The sequence below is a fragment of the Phyllobates terribilis genome, unplaced genomic scaffold (assembly GCF_046119375.1).
Source record: "Phyllobates terribilis strain yellow unplaced genomic scaffold, ASM4611937v1 Scaffold_5__5_contigs__length_657084704, whole genome shotgun sequence".
In the NCBI taxonomy this organism is placed as follows: domain Eukaryota; kingdom Metazoa; phylum Chordata; class Amphibia; order Anura; family Dendrobatidae; genus Phyllobates; species Phyllobates terribilis.
This window is the reverse complement of record NW_027362765.1, coordinates 452,969,403-452,988,342: the sequence shown is the minus strand read 5'-3', so window position 1 is coordinate 452,988,342 and position 18,940 is coordinate 452,969,403. Positions and strand designations below refer to the sequence as shown.

General features: G+C 47.0%; 1 protein-coding gene across 1 annotated transcript in view; it reads left to right on the top strand.

The window, feature by feature from the left end:
- The first annotated feature begins 385 nt into the window (after nucleotides 1–385).
- Nucleotides 386–18,940, top strand: part of CALHM2 (calcium homeostasis modulator family member 2) — a 30,842-nt gene continuing 12,287 nt past the window's right edge. The window contains exons 1-2 of the mRNA XM_073685340.1: nucleotides 386–575; nucleotides 4,764–5,349. Coding sequence (XP_073541441.1) covers nucleotides 4,807–5,349 — 543 coding nt within the window. The 5' untranslated portion in view covers nucleotides 386–575; nucleotides 4,764–4,806. The remainder of the gene's footprint in view (nucleotides 576–4,763; nucleotides 5,350–18,940) is intronic.

The window sequence follows — 18,940 nt, the reverse complement described above, 5'->3', positions numbered from 1 at the left end:
GATTTGAATAGGAGGCAAATGTGTAATTTACAGTTTCCCATCTTACAGAATTAGAATGTATCTGTACAAATCAGATGCTACTCTGATGGTCCTTATGGCATACGATTTTCCTCTCGCACCCATCCGATTTTGGAGTCAAATCACGGCATGTTGCGATTTTTTTACTCATGTAGAATACAGCTGAGAAAAAATACACAGATCTGCACTGCCTCATTGAATAACATTGGTCCTCTTTTTATCGGGTTGCACTCATCCGATTTATACGGTGGTGTGAGCGAGTCCTAAGATCCAGCATTACAATCCTGCTCTGGAGCTTATGGCAAGAGGAGCAGGAAAATATCCCCATCTGTATTAGATTGTTGGCCGGATCCCCCTTGTAGCTGAGTTCACGTGACGTTTCCTCTGCACACACCCAGGGAAGACTCCTGGACAGAGACGTCTGTGCTCCTCAGCAGAGTCTTGCTAGTCTGTCCCGCCCGGGCTGCAAGGACCCAGACTCCCTGGAAGGCTGACTGCAGAAAGCTGAAGACCCTCTGAAGGAACTGTAACTTCTAACCTTATTATTACGGAACACGGTACGTATGCAGCCTCCTCCAGGTCTCTATGTGTCCACCATAACAAGAAGCTGGAAAAAATGATTCATTCTTCTGGCTTTCCTATTACTTTCTCCTGCTGTGCTGTATTAGCTCTGCACCTATAGATGGGCTGAATCAGGACCGGATTACTGGTTTATGTGACTTAATTTCCTATTGCTGTCATCTGTAACATTTCGGAGATGATCTTGTGTTTGTTAGTAAATATCTGTGAAGTTACTGTAACCGTGATGTGATACATATTTACCACCCTTCAGATTACACGTGGACATCGGATCACCCATAGGGGATCAATATATCCCACATCATCAACTTTTTGCAAGTTATAGCCTTTATTATTTTCATCCCCAATAAGAAGGATAACAAGTAAAATCAGTAACACTGCCTGACCTGCTTCACTGGAGGAAAGGAGGTTCCTGCACCAGCATAGAAGGGGATTCTTTACGGTCAGAGCCGTGAGACTCTGGAACTCTCTGGGAGAGGAAGTGGTGATGTCCAACTCACTTAATGAGTTCAAGAGAGGCCTGGACGCTTTTCTTGAGAACAATAAAATTACATCTTATGCTTAGTGATAGTTAATTAATCCAGATTGGTGTCGGGAAGTGATTTTTTTCCTCAATGATGTCAATTGGCCTATACCGCATGTTTTGTTTTTTTTTGTTTTGTTTTTTTGTTGCCTTCCCCTGGATCAACGCTGCGGAATAGCTGCAGTGCACAAGAAATAGGCTGAACTGGATGGACGCTTGTCTTTTTTCGGCCTTATAAACTATGTAACTATGTAACATCATTTAATCATTGATTAGGTCTCATATGGTATTAAATGATCTTATGCAGCGCTTCAGGGTCTACAGTATATAGTGAGGCCACCAGGACAGCGCTGCAGTATATAGTGAGGCCACCGGGACAGCGCTGCAGTATATAGTGAGGCCACCAAGACAGCGCTGCAGTATATAGTGAGGCCACCAAGACAGCGCTGCAGTATATAGTGAGGCCACCAGGACAGCGCTACGGTATATAGTGAGGCCACCACGGCTTCTTTCATTGCATCCATGTGCTATATGGAAAACTATATACTTCTTACCATTAATTCATGCACTCTTGCAATGTGGTTATTGGCCGCACAGTTTTAAAGGTTAGTGCATTCAATAACTAATTTGCAAAAACATAGCAATTCACGGTAAAACTTAAAGCATCTGTTGCCACTTTGCTCTCGGCCATGGCACAGTTGCTTTTATCTAAATATACCTTCAGTAAGTCAGTTTCATAAAAGGTGTTAGCGGAGGGACGCACACTTTTTTGGACATTTTTTTTGTTTGTTTTCTTTACACTCTTGTCATTGCATTAAGGGTATGTCCACATGGAACATTCAGGGGGAATTTAAAAAGTTATAAATTTTGCTGTTTTTGCACCAAAGTTTGAGATTTTTTATGTTTTTATACCGCTCTCATCCGTTTAAAAAAGAAAAAATTGGGCGGATATATACATTGCAGCCTGTTCATTACTGCCCTGAGGGTGGGCGGTGTGCTCCATCATGGATACACACACCAGTGTGTGCCTGCAAGTAGTCACTAGACTGAAGGGGCCCCTGAACTGTACCAGAAGCAGCACCTCAATCATCTATGGTAAAGTTTGGTTGTTTCACACCATTGTTTCCTTCTCCTGCCATGTGGCCGTAATGAGTATGCTGCTGAGAGTTGGATATTTAGGACTTTGATGGCTCACAGCCGTGTGTGACTCCAGATGGGGGTCCCACAAATCGTTCAGTGCACAGCTGTTGCACATTTTTATTGCCTTTTCCAGTGCATGTAAACATATATGCATTTTCCTACAATGTGTTCTAAAATGTGGTTAATCTATGCAAATCCTGTGGAAGCATATTAAAGTCTTTATTTTTCAATCTGTCAAAATGTAAAAAAATGCAAAAATTACCAAGCAAAAATAATGTGCATCAAAAAAGAAAAATTCATACAATAGACAGTGTCTCAGCTGCTCGCTAAACTTTTTGTATGGCTCCAGACTTCAGTGTGCATTTTATTAGGTAAGAGAATGATCCTACGGGACCGATCTGCAGTGAAATCCACAACCCTTTAAATCTCTGTACTTGGTATTAGTACCCTTTATTATTTGTAGCATTTTTCTCACTTTTTTTTTCTCTTCACCTGTTATGTCACCTCCACCCTTCTTTTTTTCCTTTCTAGGTAACATCCTGAATAGTATCACAAACAGGTCTGTACTAGTTTCTGTAGGGTAACATTACATGTGAACATACACAGGGGAATTCTTCGCCTTGGGCGTTGATCTAATATTGCCTTACATGGGACACTTTCACATACATCAGTATCATTTTCTCTTGAAAAAAAAATAATTACGTTATAAAAACATATATGTATGTTCCCTCCCTGCTTATTGATTTTTCACATTTATTTCCACAAGTGCTTGGTAAAATGTTTTTAATGGAACAACGATGCAGTGTCAGATATGTCTGCAAGTACAATAAGACCACCACTGATTGCATATCGATCGCCTGCCCTAAGGAGAGAGCATCAATAAATATATTTATTCCTGGAAAACCTCTAATGTGGAATAAACGTAAAATGAAATCTGTTTCGGTACAGGGCAATACAGCGTGGGGCACAAACTGCAATACAGAGATCAATATGTTTCTACATTGTGCTCTATCATTTCCCTGCAGCCATTTTTCATACATAGTATTTTAAGGATTCTGCACAAATTCCAGGTGCATACCAGACTGTGGCTTTACCGCATCACCTGGGACTGAATTCTCCTGTACTACAGAGCCACACCAGTTCCATGCACATGATCCTGACATTTCTCGCTTGATGCAAGATTCCTATGCCAGGAAAGAATCTTCAACCCCCATTTTTTTTTAAACTAAGCCAAATAATTGCAAAGGCCCCATGTTCCAGGTGTATAGTGCTTTTTTTGGGCATTTGCTCCCTTACCATTTATTGTACAATGGTAGGTGAAGTGTGAAAAGAGAGTGATTGCCACAGAACAGGTAAGAAACATAGATAAAATATAATCAAGAACAATACGCTGTATGCTATTACTATTGTAAAAGCTGTGAATTGTATCCGTTCTTTTAAATGGCTTCAGAATCACCATGCAGATCCACATTGTAATACAGAAAACTTCACTGGTAATTTTTCCTAGGTTATACTGTGGATACATCAAGTTTGTGAAAACTTTTCCTTCTATTTCTTTTTTTTTTTTTACTTCTTTTCTTTTCTGAAGAGAAAAGCACATTTTTATTTCCTTTTTTTTTAATAATTATTCCAGAGACGTTGTACTTTTATTGTTACGTTGTATGTTATTTTTTGCAGTCTAACAAGGCTTTTCAGAACTTGAATGTGCTTGTGTGAAGCTTGTTACTGTTGTGACAACCAGAGCCGTATACTGTACATTATTCATACACTCGCACACCAGACAATAACTATAAGCAGGCATACATTGAGGCTGTGTGCACACGTTGTCGTGTTTTTTTTCAGTGTAGAATTGTCACAAAACCTGAAAGGTTTCCTGATATCAGCAAAGTGAATGAGAATCCTGAAGTCTCATGCACACGCTGTTTATTTTTCCGTGCAGATTTAGATCGATTCTTTCAGTTTTTTTGCTGCAGCTTTCATCCATACTAATGAATGGGGAGAAATCTGCAACAAAAACATGTAAAAAAGAAAAAAAAAAAAAAAAGAATAAAAAGTTCACGTATTTTACGCTGCGTTTTTCCTACCAAGAGATACAAAAACGTTTCAGAAATTTCTGCACCAAATACTTAACATGTGCACATACACTAAGGTTTTGGTTCCTACATTGTCACATAGAGGATTCATGTTGGTTTTTCATCATATGATTCACATTATAGCTTTTTATCTAGAATTTTATATTGTAGAAAGTCACATTTTGCATTTTGAAATGCATTTTGCATGAAATGATCAATTAACACAAAGTAGTTTTGAACTTTACTTTGTGCTGAGCTCACATTATTTGTCATTTTGTTTTTCCTTCTACCACAATATTATCTCTAGACTGTCAAGTCTGAAAAGGAAATGGAAACCGGAAAAGGCAGCGAAAACATTAAAATAAGATCACATTATCATTTTCATTTAGTTTTTCTTCTGTTGAGTTGAAACCTTCTTTTTTTCTCTGCAGTGTAAAGTTTGCACGCTTTTCTGGACCTTGGAACCACAAAAGAATGGCTTCATTAATATCTGAAAACTTGAAGTTCTTTTCTCTGTTCTTCAAGAGCAGAGATGTGATGATATTCAATGGACTGGTGGCATTGGGAACGGTTGGCAGCCAGGAGTTGTTCTCTGTAGTGGCATTTCACTGCCCTTGTTCTCCAGAGAGAAACTATATGTACGGACTGGCAGCTATTGGAGTGCCCGCCCTCGTCTTGTTTCTCGTTGGCATCATATTAAATAACCACACTTGGAATCTAGTAGCAGAATGTCGGAAAAGGGCAGTGAGGAACTGTTCGATCCCCGCTACCTTCCTATTATTTGGATCCATAGCAGGGAGGGCAGCTGTTGCCCCTGTGACTTGGTCGGTTATTTCACTGCTCCGGGGAGAGGCTTACGTGTGCGCCCGCAGCGAGTTCTTAAACCCCATAACATTTCACGAATTTCCTCTGGACAAAGGACGAGAAGACATGGCTAAATTTCCATGCAAAGACACACCAGCTGAGCTTCTGGTCTTCAAAGAAGAAGTTATACGGAGATTAAAGTACGAATCACAGGTAAGTTCTATAGTCCTGAAATATGGCCGATAAATATAGGTGATACATTATATGTTGGGTAACTTTTATGTATGCTAAAAGATTTTCCACGTCTCCCATCACATCATCGTATTTTTGTCCCATTAGTGACCATTGGAGGTAGGTATATTTTACTTCGTACAGAAGTCCCCAACCTGTGGCTCGTGGAGCCAGGGCGCGTGGCTCTTGGTCCTAGGGCGCGTGACTTGCGGCTATCTGCCAACTTAGTGCATTAGCACTAGGTCTAGCAAACAGCCGTGAAGAGAAGGTCTCCATCAGTCATGGTGACTTTTGTGAGTTGCCCTTCGCAGAAGAGTAGATCTGGATGCACAGATACTGGTTGGTGGAAGAGGGGTGGGGGAATAAATATGGTGAGCTGGAGATGGTATCATCATATTACTTATAGGGGTGATTTTGAAGCTGCATACGATATTATGGTGGGAATGCCTCATGCGAGAATTCTGAATGTGGGATCCCCTGGATCTCAGTATACTGTCTTTGAGAGGTTGGCACAAGGTTCTTTCTGTGGTGAAGCTTTAGCTGTCATTATGCCGGTAATTGGGGCAGTGGGGGACACTGCAGTGGGGGAGGGGAAGCGCACTGGATGTGGCTCATGACCATCTCTCAGAACTGAATGTGGCTTTCAAGGTAAGAACGGTTGGGGACAACTGACTTAGTACATAGTTTTTGTGATCAGTTAGGAACGATTTGTTTTTTTTTCTAGTAGGGGTCACAAACCAATTGAGTCGGGAAACAGGTCAACTTATATGATCCATTTATTGGACCCACTGTGCCAAGTCTTAAGCTATGGCGCCACTTTGACCCTGTGTTACCCACAATGGTTTTCAACTGGATGCAACCTTCATAGTAAGTCCAACAATGATTTAAGCTATGAACTGCAGACATGTTTAACCCTTAGGACTCAGCCTGTCCATGCATTACATGATCGGGCAATAATGTCATCTTTCCCATGCTGTATGCCTCATAGATGAATTGCTTCTGTTTCATTGAGCGTGCACCAGGACTTTTCTTCAGATATTCCACACTATCTGGAAATAATCCAGTCCCGATAGAGTAAGATTTACTGCACTAATGTGAGGCTTTGAATTTCTATATTGGCCTTTTATCTTTGCTTTTTAGATGACATTACCTTTATATGATGTTCTACCTTAGATGAACTGGTAAGTGGGGACAGGGTGGGCTTGAGTTTCATTAGATAATGAAAATGTAAAATGGTAATTTTCTGCTGACTGGGCGGACATGCGCTCCTATTCGGGGTCAGCATCCGCCTTATTGTTATGTCAATGGACCAAATAAAGAGAATTAAATTAAATTAAAATAATACATTTTCTGCACTAGCAAATTCCTGCCTTCGGGATCTGCCAGGTGTTTCCTGTGACCTATCATAAATGCCAACCACGTACTGGAAATATGTTCAAGAGGCAGAGGGAAAGCTGTGCTATTTCTGTTCACCCTGTGATATGTTTCCCAGTGTGCATATATCTTATAAAGTACAAAGCCGATACAGCGTTATTTCAATAGTGTAAATCACCAATAATATTGTGTATATGGCACAAACTATTATAAATATGACGCGCCCCTGGGCCTGTGTCGCGCTGCGTTGCGCACGCGGGAGCTTACCCGGAGCCGGATCTCTTGAGGGTTGTAGTCTCGTGGCGGTGACCCGGTCCGTGCCCAGGGAGTCAAACTGAGCGGCGATGTATCAGCGGTAGATGTTGTACGACTACGCCACCCGTTGAATGCAGCTATAGAGCTGCCGCTGCAGGACAGTCCGCTGAGGCCGGTGGATGGATGGTGCAGCGTAGATGGTATAACCCCCAACGGGAGGGGTATGGCCTCAGGGCATCAGATGTGGATGATGGGGGTAGCAGGAACCACTCGGAGACGGTACGGTGTAGTTCAGGGTCTTTACTGGTAACAACGATAGACCCTCCCTGAGTACTTGCTAGCGAACGGGGCCTGGTCAGTCCTTGAGCAGATGGGATCTCCCCTGGCCAGGCGGAGTTGTAGGCCTCCCAAACTGACTGTACTCTTCTGGCTACCTTGCTAGAAGCGGATATAAGTAGCCCACGTCCCTGAGTGTACCGTGTGGTGCTCACCCGTATGGCCGGTGACTCGGGGCCTTCTAATGGCTTCTGCTCCACGATGGCGGTGCTGGTCCCACGCGTGTGACCGTGCCTTCGGGTTTCTGGGCCTGAGGACCTGAAATCCCCTGCCGGTCGGCTTCTGCTGCTGGGTAAGAGTTAGTCCCCACAGCCTCGGACGCCGGGTCCGGTAAGAAAGCTTCTCAGTCAGGGCGAGCTCTGCAGCTGCCAGCCCCTGACTCGTAGCAGTATTGCTCCCACTGAGCTTCTGCTGTTTCTTGTCTCTACTCTCCTTGACTGACTAACCCTGCTTCAGCCCCGGGTTTATATAGGGGAAGTTCTTCCCCTCCCAAGACTGAGCAGGAGGTGTGGCATGCACAGGATCCCTGACCAAAGGACCTCCCACCTGCTCTCAGACATAACATTACATTACTGTGGAAACCAGACCCCTGGGGTGCCACATTCCCCCCTAGTAAAATTTAGTACTCCGGGACTAAACATATTTTAGAAAAACATAACAAGATATAAACAATAATAATACAATAAGAAACACATAAAGGTGGTCACGGCATGTCCGTAACCGGGTGCAGTCTTTGAAGAAAGCAAGGTGTCCATTTCACCAAAACAGGGAGACGTAACCAGGTAGGGGTCTGTCCTACCCCGAGTCCTTAACAGTCTCTAGTCCATCCTGGGTTACGCTCCAACTATGTACAAGGATTCCCGGTAAATCCACCAAGGATTCCTAAAAATAACTGGAAACACAAAATTATACACAAGCAACAATACACAGATAAACATAAATAAAACAATTTATACACTTCAAATCCTCCAGCGTGTGGGTAACTGGCCTCTAGTGGCTCTAGTGGACCTACGGAGCTGACTGTCTGGCCCCGAACTACAGGGTGTAGGAGCTGTCAAGGGTAAACTGGGCAGCTGTCTACGAGTTCCCTGGCTCACTAGGGATATGGCAGGCTCACTGCAAACAGAGGGTTGACCCTCCTGGTCTGCGGGTGTGGGGTCTTCTGCCTCCTGGACCGGCTGTTCTTCCAGCTCTACCTGTTGCTCCGTAGGTGCTTGGGATGCTGGTTGGAGGAAGGTAAGTACGGGTACCACAACTGCACCATTGACTTGAGTCCAAGACCGAGGGAAGTCCCCGAGCACAGTACTAACCATATCTTCCCTTTCCTCTACGGGTCGATGGTCTTCTTGTTCCTCTTCAGGGTTCCTCAGTTGTTCGGGACACTTCTTCAGGTGGTCCCGGGATACAATGGCTGTGGTTTCCCCTCCGTCTTTACTGATGGTACAAACCTTCGGGTTCTCGTGGCTTGAGGGCAGTACGGTGTACGGGTCCTTCTCCCACTGGTCGTCCAACTTGTGGAGCCGTCTCTTCCTCTTCAAGACCTGCTCTCCGGGTACCAGGGGAACAGCGGGAGCATACTAGTTGTAAGTTTTCTCTTGTCTTTCCCTAGCCTGACAGAGACTTCACTCCACGCTCTCCTGTACTCTCCGGTACTGCTGCTGCCTCTCTGTGTCCCAGTCTGTTTCTGGTGAAGTGTCCTCGGGTGTCAGGACTCCCATTTCCAGGTCAACAGGTAACTTACCAGGTCTTGCCCTCATTAGGTAAGCCGGGGTACAGTTGGTGGAACCTACCGGGATATGGTTGTATAGGTCCACCAGATCGGGCAACTTCTCAGGCCACAGACTGCGTTCTTCCAGGGGCAACGTTTTTAGAAGATCCATTACCACCTGGTTCATTTTCTCACAAAGGCCATTAGTTTGCGGATGGTAGGGTGTCGTCCTTATCTTCCGGCAGCCATACAGATTGCAGAATTCCTGGAAGACCTCCGCTTCAAAGGCAGGTCCCTGGTCCGTCAGCACTTGGTCCGGGTACCCGGGTGGACGGCAAAAGTGCTGCTGGAAGGCTCTAGCTGCTGTTTGAGCCGTTAAGTCCTTGACGGGGACGACAACCAGAAACCGGGAGTAATGATCCACGATGGTTAACGCGTAGACGTAGCCACTTCTGCTTGGGGTCAGTTTTACATGATCCAAGGCTACCAGTTCCAACGGTTGCCGGGTGACGATGGACTGCAGGGGAGTCTTCTGGCTGGCGCGGTCCTTCCATCTCAGGTTGCACGGGCCACAGTCTCTGCACCACTTCTCAATGGTTCCCCTCATGCCTACCCAGTGGAATCGCTCGCGCAACAGGAACTCCAGCTTCTTCCACCCGAAGTGTCCAGCTCCGTCGTGGTATGCCTCCATCACCATGGCTGCGTCTCTTCGTGGCACCACTACTTGCCAGAGTAGTTCATGCGTCCGGGAGTTAACCATTCTGCGGCATAACTTCCCCTTGTAAAGGAACAGTCGACTCTTCTCTGCCCATAGTTGTTTGGCTTCCTCCGGAGCGTCTGGTTCAAGGCAAGCCTCCGGGCGAGTCAGCATCTCCTTCACCAGTCGGACGGCAGGGTCACTGTCTTGCGTTTCCGCCCAGTTGTAGTGGGGTAAGGGGTTCAACGTAACAGCCTGCTTACTCCTTACCCGGTGGGAATACTGGATAGTCCCATGACGGTGGAACGCAGGGAGTTCAACTTCTTCCAGTCCCTCCGGATCTTCTCCTTCGTCCGGCAGGTTGGGCATCCTGGACAGGGCATCCGCGTTGGTATTGGAGCGTCCGGCCCGGTATTTGATTGTGAACTCGTAGTTGGACAGACGGGCCATCCACCTCTGCTCCAGGGCACCGAGTCTTGCCGTGTCCAGGTGTGTCAACGGGTTGTTGTCCGTGTACACGGTGAACCGGGAAGAAGCGAGGTAATGCTTAAAGCGCTCGGTGACTGCCCATACTACGGCCAGGAACTCTAGCTTAAATGAGCTGTAATTCTCGGGGTTCCTTTCGGTGGGTCGCAGTTTTCGGCTGGCGTAGGCAATTACTCGTTCCTTCCCCTGCTGGATCTGGGACAGTACGGCTCCTAGCCCGATGTTACTGGCGTCGGTGTAGAGGATAAAGGGCTGGCTATAATCCGGGTACGCCAGGATTTCGTCCCCCGTGAGGGCCATCTTCAGCTGGCGGAAGGACTCTTCTTCCAGCTCCTCCCATTTGAAGGGCGGCTTCTGGTTCTTGGCCTTCCGGGACTGGCCTATCAGGAGGTCCTGCATAGGTGCTGCCTTTTTGGTGAAACCGGGAATAAACCTTCGGTAGTAGCCTACCAACCCGAGGAACTGCCGCACTTCTTTTACGCTGGAGGGGCTTGGCCATTCCTTAATTGCGGTGATCTTGTCAGGGTCGGGAGCCACTCCGTCAGCGCTCACCACGTGTCCCAGGTACTGCACCTTTGGCTTCAGGAGGTGACACTTAGAGGGCTTCACCTTCAGGCCGTAACTTGCCAGGGCTTCGAACACTTCCGCCAGATGTTTCAGGTGGTCCTCATAAGTCTTGGAATATACGATGACATCGTCCAGGTACAACAGGACCGTCTCGAAGTTTTTGTGTCCCAGACAGCACTCCATTAATCGTTGGAAGGTTCCCGGTGCGTTACAAAGTCCAAACGGCATGCAGGTAAACTCACTAAGTCCCATCGGGGTGGTGAATGCGGTCTTCTCCCGGTCCGCCTCTGCTACAGGAACCTGCCAGTACCCGCTAGTGAGATCCAAGGTAGAGAAGAAGTTAGCAGATCTTAAAGCAGCCAAAGACTCCTCTATCCTTGGTAAGGGGTACGCATCCTTGTGTGTGATACGGTTGATTTTCCGGTAATCTACACACATCCTCATGGTGTTGTCCTTTTTTCTGACTAAGACTAGTGGAGCTGCCCAGGGGCTACAGCTATCCCTGATCACCCCAGCCTCCTTCATGTCTCTAAGCATCCCCTTGGCGTGTTGGTAGTGGGCAGGGGGTACGGGTCGATACCTCTCTTTTATAGGAAGATGGTCTCCCGTGGGGATGTGGTGTTCTACCCCCTTGACTCGCCCGAAGTCTAACGGGTGTTTACTGAACACTCTCTCGTACTCCTGAACCACCCGATAGATTCCTTGTTTCTGGTGTGCGGGAGTGGAGTCAGTACCCAGATGTAGTTGCTGACACCAGTCCTCCATGTTTTTCTTAGAGCCGTTACCTTCCTCCGGGTGAGATGGAGGCAAGGGTTCCACAGATTGTATAGAATTTTGGTTAATGGTATATAATTTGGCTAGTGTGGCATACCGGGGCAGGTACACTTCCCTCTCCCCAATATTTATTATGCGAACGGGCACCCTCCCATGGCGTACATCAACCACCCCCCGTGCTGTCAAAATGGTGGGCCTACTGTCCGAGTAAACTGGTTCTACCATTGCCTGGTAATCTCTACCTCTCAGACCAATAGCTGCCCGGCACCAAATCATCATTTCACTTTTTGGGGGCATGGCAATAGGAAAAGGGTCACACATTCTTACGCTACCAATCTCACCGCCGGAGAGTTCCACCTGTTGCCGTCGCATCAGTGCCCGGATCTCTTTCTGGAGCACCCGCTGCTCGCCGGAGCTGGCGTTCTTGGCAACCTGCTGTAAAAGGAAAATCACCTCTGCAAGACAATTTTCAATTACATTAGTTCCTAGAGTTATTTTTGGGTGACTCTCATGTTTGTCAATATCTACAATGATCAGTCCCTGTGCTGCCAGTTCGACTCTACCGATTTTGATGGTCACTTCTTTAAATCCGATCTGTGGCACGGGCTGGCCATTGCTGGCGATGATACTCAAGTCGTCGTCAGGGTAGCGGGTAATATCCGAGTCATTCCAGTACTGCTTAAAGAGCACGTACGGGATGGTGGTGACCTGTGACCCGGTGTCCAGTAGGGCACTCATGGGAATGCCATCCAGTACCACAGGCAAGACTGGACGTCCTCCCACATATCTGTCGCGCCAGTTCGATGGGCCTGGTGATCTTTTTCCTGGGGGTTGGCCCTCTACCCCAGGTTGTGCCCGTTTAAAGAACAGTACCTTGCCATATGTCCGGGTTGATTGCAGCGGCGGCAGATGGGTCGTCCGTCCTCGCTGTATCGATCACTGGGTCTTCCTCTGGCCGGTGGGGTCCTCCTTGGTCGACGCCACGGGATGTCCTCCGGTCCGGATGCCAGCTGGATCTTCCCTGGGGTGGAAGCCTGTAAAGACTGCACAGTTCGGGTTAGCGCAGCAACGCTCTTAGCTAGCTCTTGGACCTGATGGTGTAGGTCTGGAGCCGGGTCATTGTCCAAAGCCTGCGCATCAGCTCCCACAGGCCCTGCCGACAAGTGCGCCGCCTCCTGATGGTAAGTGATAGCAGGGCGCTTGTGGGTCACAACGCCACCCGGTGCCGGTTCTCGGAGCACCCGGATGGCTCTGTCCTTGAACTGTGCAAAGCCCAGATGGGGATCCTGTAAGGCCATTGCCCGCAACTGGGTTCGGTGGGTATTACAATACAGTCCCTCTATAAACTGTTCGGTCAACAGCCTGTCCTCGTTTCCCACTCCATCAGGGTCGGTCTGCTTAATGGCCCTCAGGGCCTCTTGTAGGTTTAGTGCATAGTCCCTTATACTCTCATGCGCTCGCTGCTTGCACCCGTAGAATCTAAGCTTAATCTCGGCTGAGGTGCGGGTATCAAAGGTGTCCTTCAGCCGGGTTAGTATCCCTGCGACAGTCTTCCTCCCAGGTGGCCAGGATTTTACTTCCCTTTTGGCTGCCCCGGTTAGTTGGGCCACCAGGATGCTCACTTTTTGCTCTTCTGTGAGGGGGTACACCTGGAAGAGGCTATCCAGCTTTTCTCTAAAGTCATGCAGGGTATGTGACTCCCCTGAGTACTGGGGTAGCCAAGCTGCTCCCGGGATATAGGGCATGGTGAAGGGCATAACTGCAGCAGCGGTAGCGCTGGCGGGGGTTGAGGCAGTGAAGCTCTCCTCCGTATCCGACATCTTCCTCCCCCCTAGTGGACCGTGGCCTACCTTGCGATGATCCTCTTCCGTAGGCCGCGGCTCCGCAGTGGATCGTCAGGGTTGAGGACCTTCCGTCGCGCTCCTGTGACGTCGGCATCTGCTGGGCTCCTTCCATGACCTTACGCAACGTCCGGACGTGAGGCGGGACTTCAGTTCTCGCGCGCTTTCGGAGTCCACACCCCTCTTCTTCCCGCGCGGCGTCCTCAAAATGGCGTCCAATGGCGGGAAAACTCCACGGATGGCGGGAAGATGGCAGAAGATGGCGCCGGATGGCGGGAATCTTCACCACAGGTAAGTTTGAAAAGTCTCTTTTTCAGGCACGCAGTACCCGGTGGTTGCGGGCACGAAATCCTGCCGACTACGCCAAAGTTGACGCGCCCCTGGGCCTGTGTCGCGCTGCGTTGCGCACGCGGGAGCTTACCCGGAGCCGGATCTCTTGAGGGTTGTAGTCTCGTGGCGGTGACCCGGTCCGTGCCCAGGGAGTCAAACTGAGCGGCGATGTATCAGCGGTAGATGTTGTACGACTACGCCACCCGTTGAATGCAGCTATAGAGCTGCCGCTGCAGGACAGTCCGCTGAGGCCGGTGGATGGATGGTGCAGCGTAGATGGTATAACCCCCAACAGGAGGGGTATGGCCTCAGGGCAGCAGATGTGGATGATGGGGGTAGCAGGAACCACTCGGAGACGGTACGGTGTAGTTCAGGGTCATTACTGGTAACAACGATAGACCCTCCCGGAGTACTTGCTAGCGAACGGGGCCTGGTCAGTCCTTGAGCAGATGGGATCTCCCCTGGCCAGGCGGAGTTGTAGGCCTCCCAAACTGACTGTACTCTTCTGGCTACCTTGCTAGAAGCGGATATAAGTAGCCCACGTCCCTGAGTGTACCGTGTGGTGCTCACCCGTATGGCCGGTGACTCGGGGCCTTCTAATGGCTTCCGCTCCACGATGGCGGTGCTGGTCCCACGCGTGTGACCGTGCCTTCGGGTTTCTGGGCCTGAGGACCTGAAATCCCCTGCCGGTCGGCTTCTGCTGCTGGGTAAGAGTTAGTCCCCACAGCCTCGGACGCCGGGTCCGGTAAGAAAGCTTCTCAGTCAGGGCGAGCTCTGCAGCTGCCAGCCCCTGACTCGTAGTAGTATTGCTCCCACTGAGCTTCTGCTGTTTCTTGTCTCTACTCTCCTTGACTGACTAACCCTGCTTCAGCCCCGGGTTTATATAGGGGAAGTTCTTCCCCTCCCAAGACTGAGCAGGAGGTGTGGCATGCACAGGATCCCTGACCAAAGGACCTCCCACCTGCTCTCAGACATAACATTACATTACTGTGGAAACCAGACCCCTGGGGTGCCACAAATACAAGTTCTGCAATTCTGAACATTTGATTGATGTATTAATATATGTATGTTGAGAAGTCTAAAGCTAATATTGGGTATTGGCAAGGTGGACAAATATCTAAAAAGTCCAGCACAGAACAATCAGCCGAATCAGTAGGAAAACTTTGGAAACTGTATCATTTTCTCTATGTAGAGCAGTGCAAGCGGTCAATGACACTTTTTCCTACAACTAGAGCACATTGCCTTGATAACATTTTTTGGATTGTGTCAGAATATCTTTGCATTGATGTCATTTCACAATAAAAAATTGGATCAAGCGCAACTTGCTTTGCAAAAAAAAGATCATACTTCTCAAAAGCTACAAGGGTACCTTAAAATTTCTTAATATCAGTATATCTTACCCACAGAAAATCTGATGATCAAGGTCACGCGCCCCCTGGGCCGTAGGGTACTCGGTAGCCGGGCCGGTCGATGCTGGGGGATGTCACAGTGGCGGTGACCCGGTCCGCGACCTAGGGTGGTCAATTAAAGGGAAAGTAAAAGGGAATAAAGTTTTTAGGATAATAATGTTCGTGACGCCACCTGTGGTATGTGGCATTATGGAGCCGCCGCTGTGGTGCAGATCCTCTGGAGCTGATGGTGACGCAGCCGAGTTGGTTCAGCTCTCCACAGGCAGAGCTTAGCTCCAGGGCAGTGTAGATGATTTGAAGAGTAGATGTTGTCGGCTGGGACAGTGTCGTGCAGGGCTGAGGGCGCAGGTAATGAACAGACAACACATTAATGGCGGTTTCCTCTTAGCTTTACTTGCGGTTTGTCAGAGCAGATCAGGGCACGGGTCCTAGCTGGTAGTGGAAGTCTGGGCGGCCTGGAAGCAAGTTGGGGATCCACCTCGCCAGGTGGAGTTGTAGGCCTTCCCTCTGCGTTATTCTTTTGGCCCTGCTGTTTGAAGCTGTTTGGCCCTCGTCCCTGAGTAAAATGTCTTTTTCCTCACCCGTATGGCAGGCAGCTCGGGCCTTCCTCAAGTGTCGCTCCCACGTGGCGGTGCTGGGCTCTATGGAGCTGCTGTGCCGCCGACCGTCTGATGGGGCCAGGAGACCTGCAGTCTCCTGCCCTCCGGTTTCTGCTGCTGGGCCTTCAGTGCCCCACAGCCTTGGACTCTGGTGTCCGGTTCACTTGCGCTTCTCTCTGGGGTGAGATTGTCTACAGCTCCCTTCCCCAGGTCCTTCCTCGTGGCTGCCTTGTCTCCAACCCCTCTCAACTCACTCTTACTAACCCCGCCTCCAGATTCCAGTTTGAAGGGGAGGAGCTCCCCTTGCTGGTCTGGAGCCAGGATAGTGTTGTATGCTGATAAACCTGATTAGGGGACCCCTTCCTTGCATGGTATCACTCTCTGTGAGGGAGGCAATGCCACTGTGGCAACCGGACCCCTGGGGTGCCACAAAGGCAATATCTTGATATGGGTTACAAGTTTGAATATTTTGGGCTAAATGTCAACTAATACCCCAACTTCTGCACGGGGGTACGCTTGTGCCCCACTTCTATCGCATATTAATATTCTGTACATGGACTGGTTTATGGAGTGTTGACATACAGTATAAAAGGTGCAAACTCACTTCTGGATCATTTATACTGAATACTAACCCATGTGCAGTGCCTGCTGTTTCCTTCTGTTCAACACTAGTGTGTCAGCATAAAATGACTGTTCAAACCAAGCTCAGGCACTGGCTGGTATCTTGGCATTTCCAAACAGTTCACCTTCCCACCTTCTTAATTTTAAAGCATCTCTGTTCCCCTCTGACTCCTGTATATCCAGACCTGCAAGGAAAAGTAGGACGGAGATAGATGAAAACAATAGATGAGAAAATGCACTGTACAACTTGGCTACCCCAAGGGTATATCAAATTGTCATCTTGTGCTGAAAGACCTTCAAAGTTAATATTTCATAAAAAATGGCATTAATGAACAGACTCTGACCCTATCTTTTGTATTCAAGCATATTTTGAGCGTGTTCAAGTGTCATTGTGAAAGGATGGTGAACAGGGGGAACTGTGAGAACATGTTCTGTGATTGGATCCTGTGTTATCAGCTGTTTATAGGGGGTTTACCAGTTATTGTAACCCTGCCTCTCATGATAAAGAGACTGCTGAAAACTCTTCTGAAAGGACAGGAATTAGCTCTTAAATAATAGGACATTTCATCACATTCCCTTTAAACCAATGGCCTTGACAAGAAGATGCTACAGACAATGGGATAAACTGTATTTTAAGTTTCTTAAACATTTAAGGCTGGAATAAGCCTGATAATTTATACCTCCAATTTCCCAACACTGATTACAGTTGTATCTTGTCCCTATCCTACAGTGGTACATGCCCTACTCCTTCAAAGTACCCTCGGCTTGAAGGATACATGTCCCACATAGATGCCTGATGGATAAATTAAGGTCTATAGGCTTAGAAAGTAAGGCTTGTAATTGGATAAAAAACTGGTGAATGAAGGCCTCTCCGAATGGCCTCCAGTTCTATGTACCCCAAGGTTCAGTGCTGGATTCACTATTATTCAACTATATTTATTAATGATATACAAGAATAAATGAATAGTGTTTGTTTCTATTTATGCAGATACAAGCTATCTAGTATAGTAAAGTCTATGGAGGATGTTCAGAAGTTACAGCCTGACTTGGACAAACTGAATGTTTGGGCATCCATGTGGCAGATGAGGTTAAATGTGGAGAAATGTAAAGTTATGCACCTGAACACTAATATGTGTGCATCATATGCTTTAGAAGGAGTTAAACTAGGAGAGTCACTTGTAGAGAAGGATCTGCGTGTACTTGTAGATCAAAGACTAAATGACAGCATGTGATGTCAATCAACGGCTCCTATAGACAGTAGGATATTGTCATGTAGTAAAAGAGGCATGGACTCGCATAACAGGGATATAAGGCTATGTTCACACATCATGGGTTTTTTTCAGCTGTGTTTTACAGTGCCAGCAAAGTCTTTGAGATTCCAGAAATCTCATGCACACGGCTTGGCTTTTTTTTTTTGTTGTTGAGGATTTTGTGCTTTGCATGTTATTTTGCAAAATAGAGCATGTCACCTCTTTCAGCCACTGGAAGTAATGGGTGCTGAAAATACGCTGCAAAAATGCAGGTGTCAGGGTTTTCAGCATTTTTTTTTTCAGTGTGTTTAGTGCCATAACCAGAATGAGATTTTTTTTTATCACTGAACTTCATGAACATGCATAAGAGACAAAAGGACAGTGAAAAAAAAAAAAGCTGAAAAACCGCACCAAAAAACAAGCAAAAAAGCAAGAAAAATCCTGAACAACCCTCTGACAAGAGATCACGTTTTGCTGCTGAAAAAAACATGATGTGTGAACATAGCCTAATACGACCTCTTTGGTGTGGCCTCATCTGGAATATGCAGTTCAGTTCTGAGAACCATTTCATTGAAAGGATATATTCTGGAATTAGAAAAGGTACAAAGAAGAGCCAAAAACATAAGGGACATGGAGGATCTTAGTTATGAGGAAAGATTAAAAGAATTACATTTATTTATTCTGGAGAAGCGACACCTAAGGGGGGACATTATTAACTTGTATAAGTACATAAATGGCCAATACACAAAACATGATCAAAGGCTGTTTCATGTAAAACCCACTCAAAAGGCAAGTGGATACTCCTTTCGTCTGGAGAAAAAAAGGTTCAGTCTCCATAGGAGACAGGTCTTCTTTACCATGTAAACTACAAATCTGGTCACAGATAATTAAAAAAAATAACATAAAATTTAAATACTTATGTAAAGTTCTAAATGTTGATCAACACTCGGGATCAAGAAGGAAAAACTTACTTTTTAAGACAGACTGGATTATGTATTCTGGATGTACATATATCCCATTCCCCACATTCTTTGGCTGAATTTGATGGATATTTGTCTTTTTTTCTACAATGTACTGTAACTATGTGCCCGGCTGCTGAAATTGGTTTCCTGTTACAGAATTAATCTCCTCTAACAGAACAATGCAAAAGCTGAAGATCACGCTATCCTAATCTAATAACTGCTGTGTGATCCCAACTCCCCCATACACAGGAACGGTTTCTTGGCCGGCGCTCTGGTGTTCTCTATGAGAAAGTCGCCAGCAGTCTTAAAAGCAATGGCCAGTAAAATTCAGGGGAGGGACGCTATCGACAGGTTCGGCTGACTT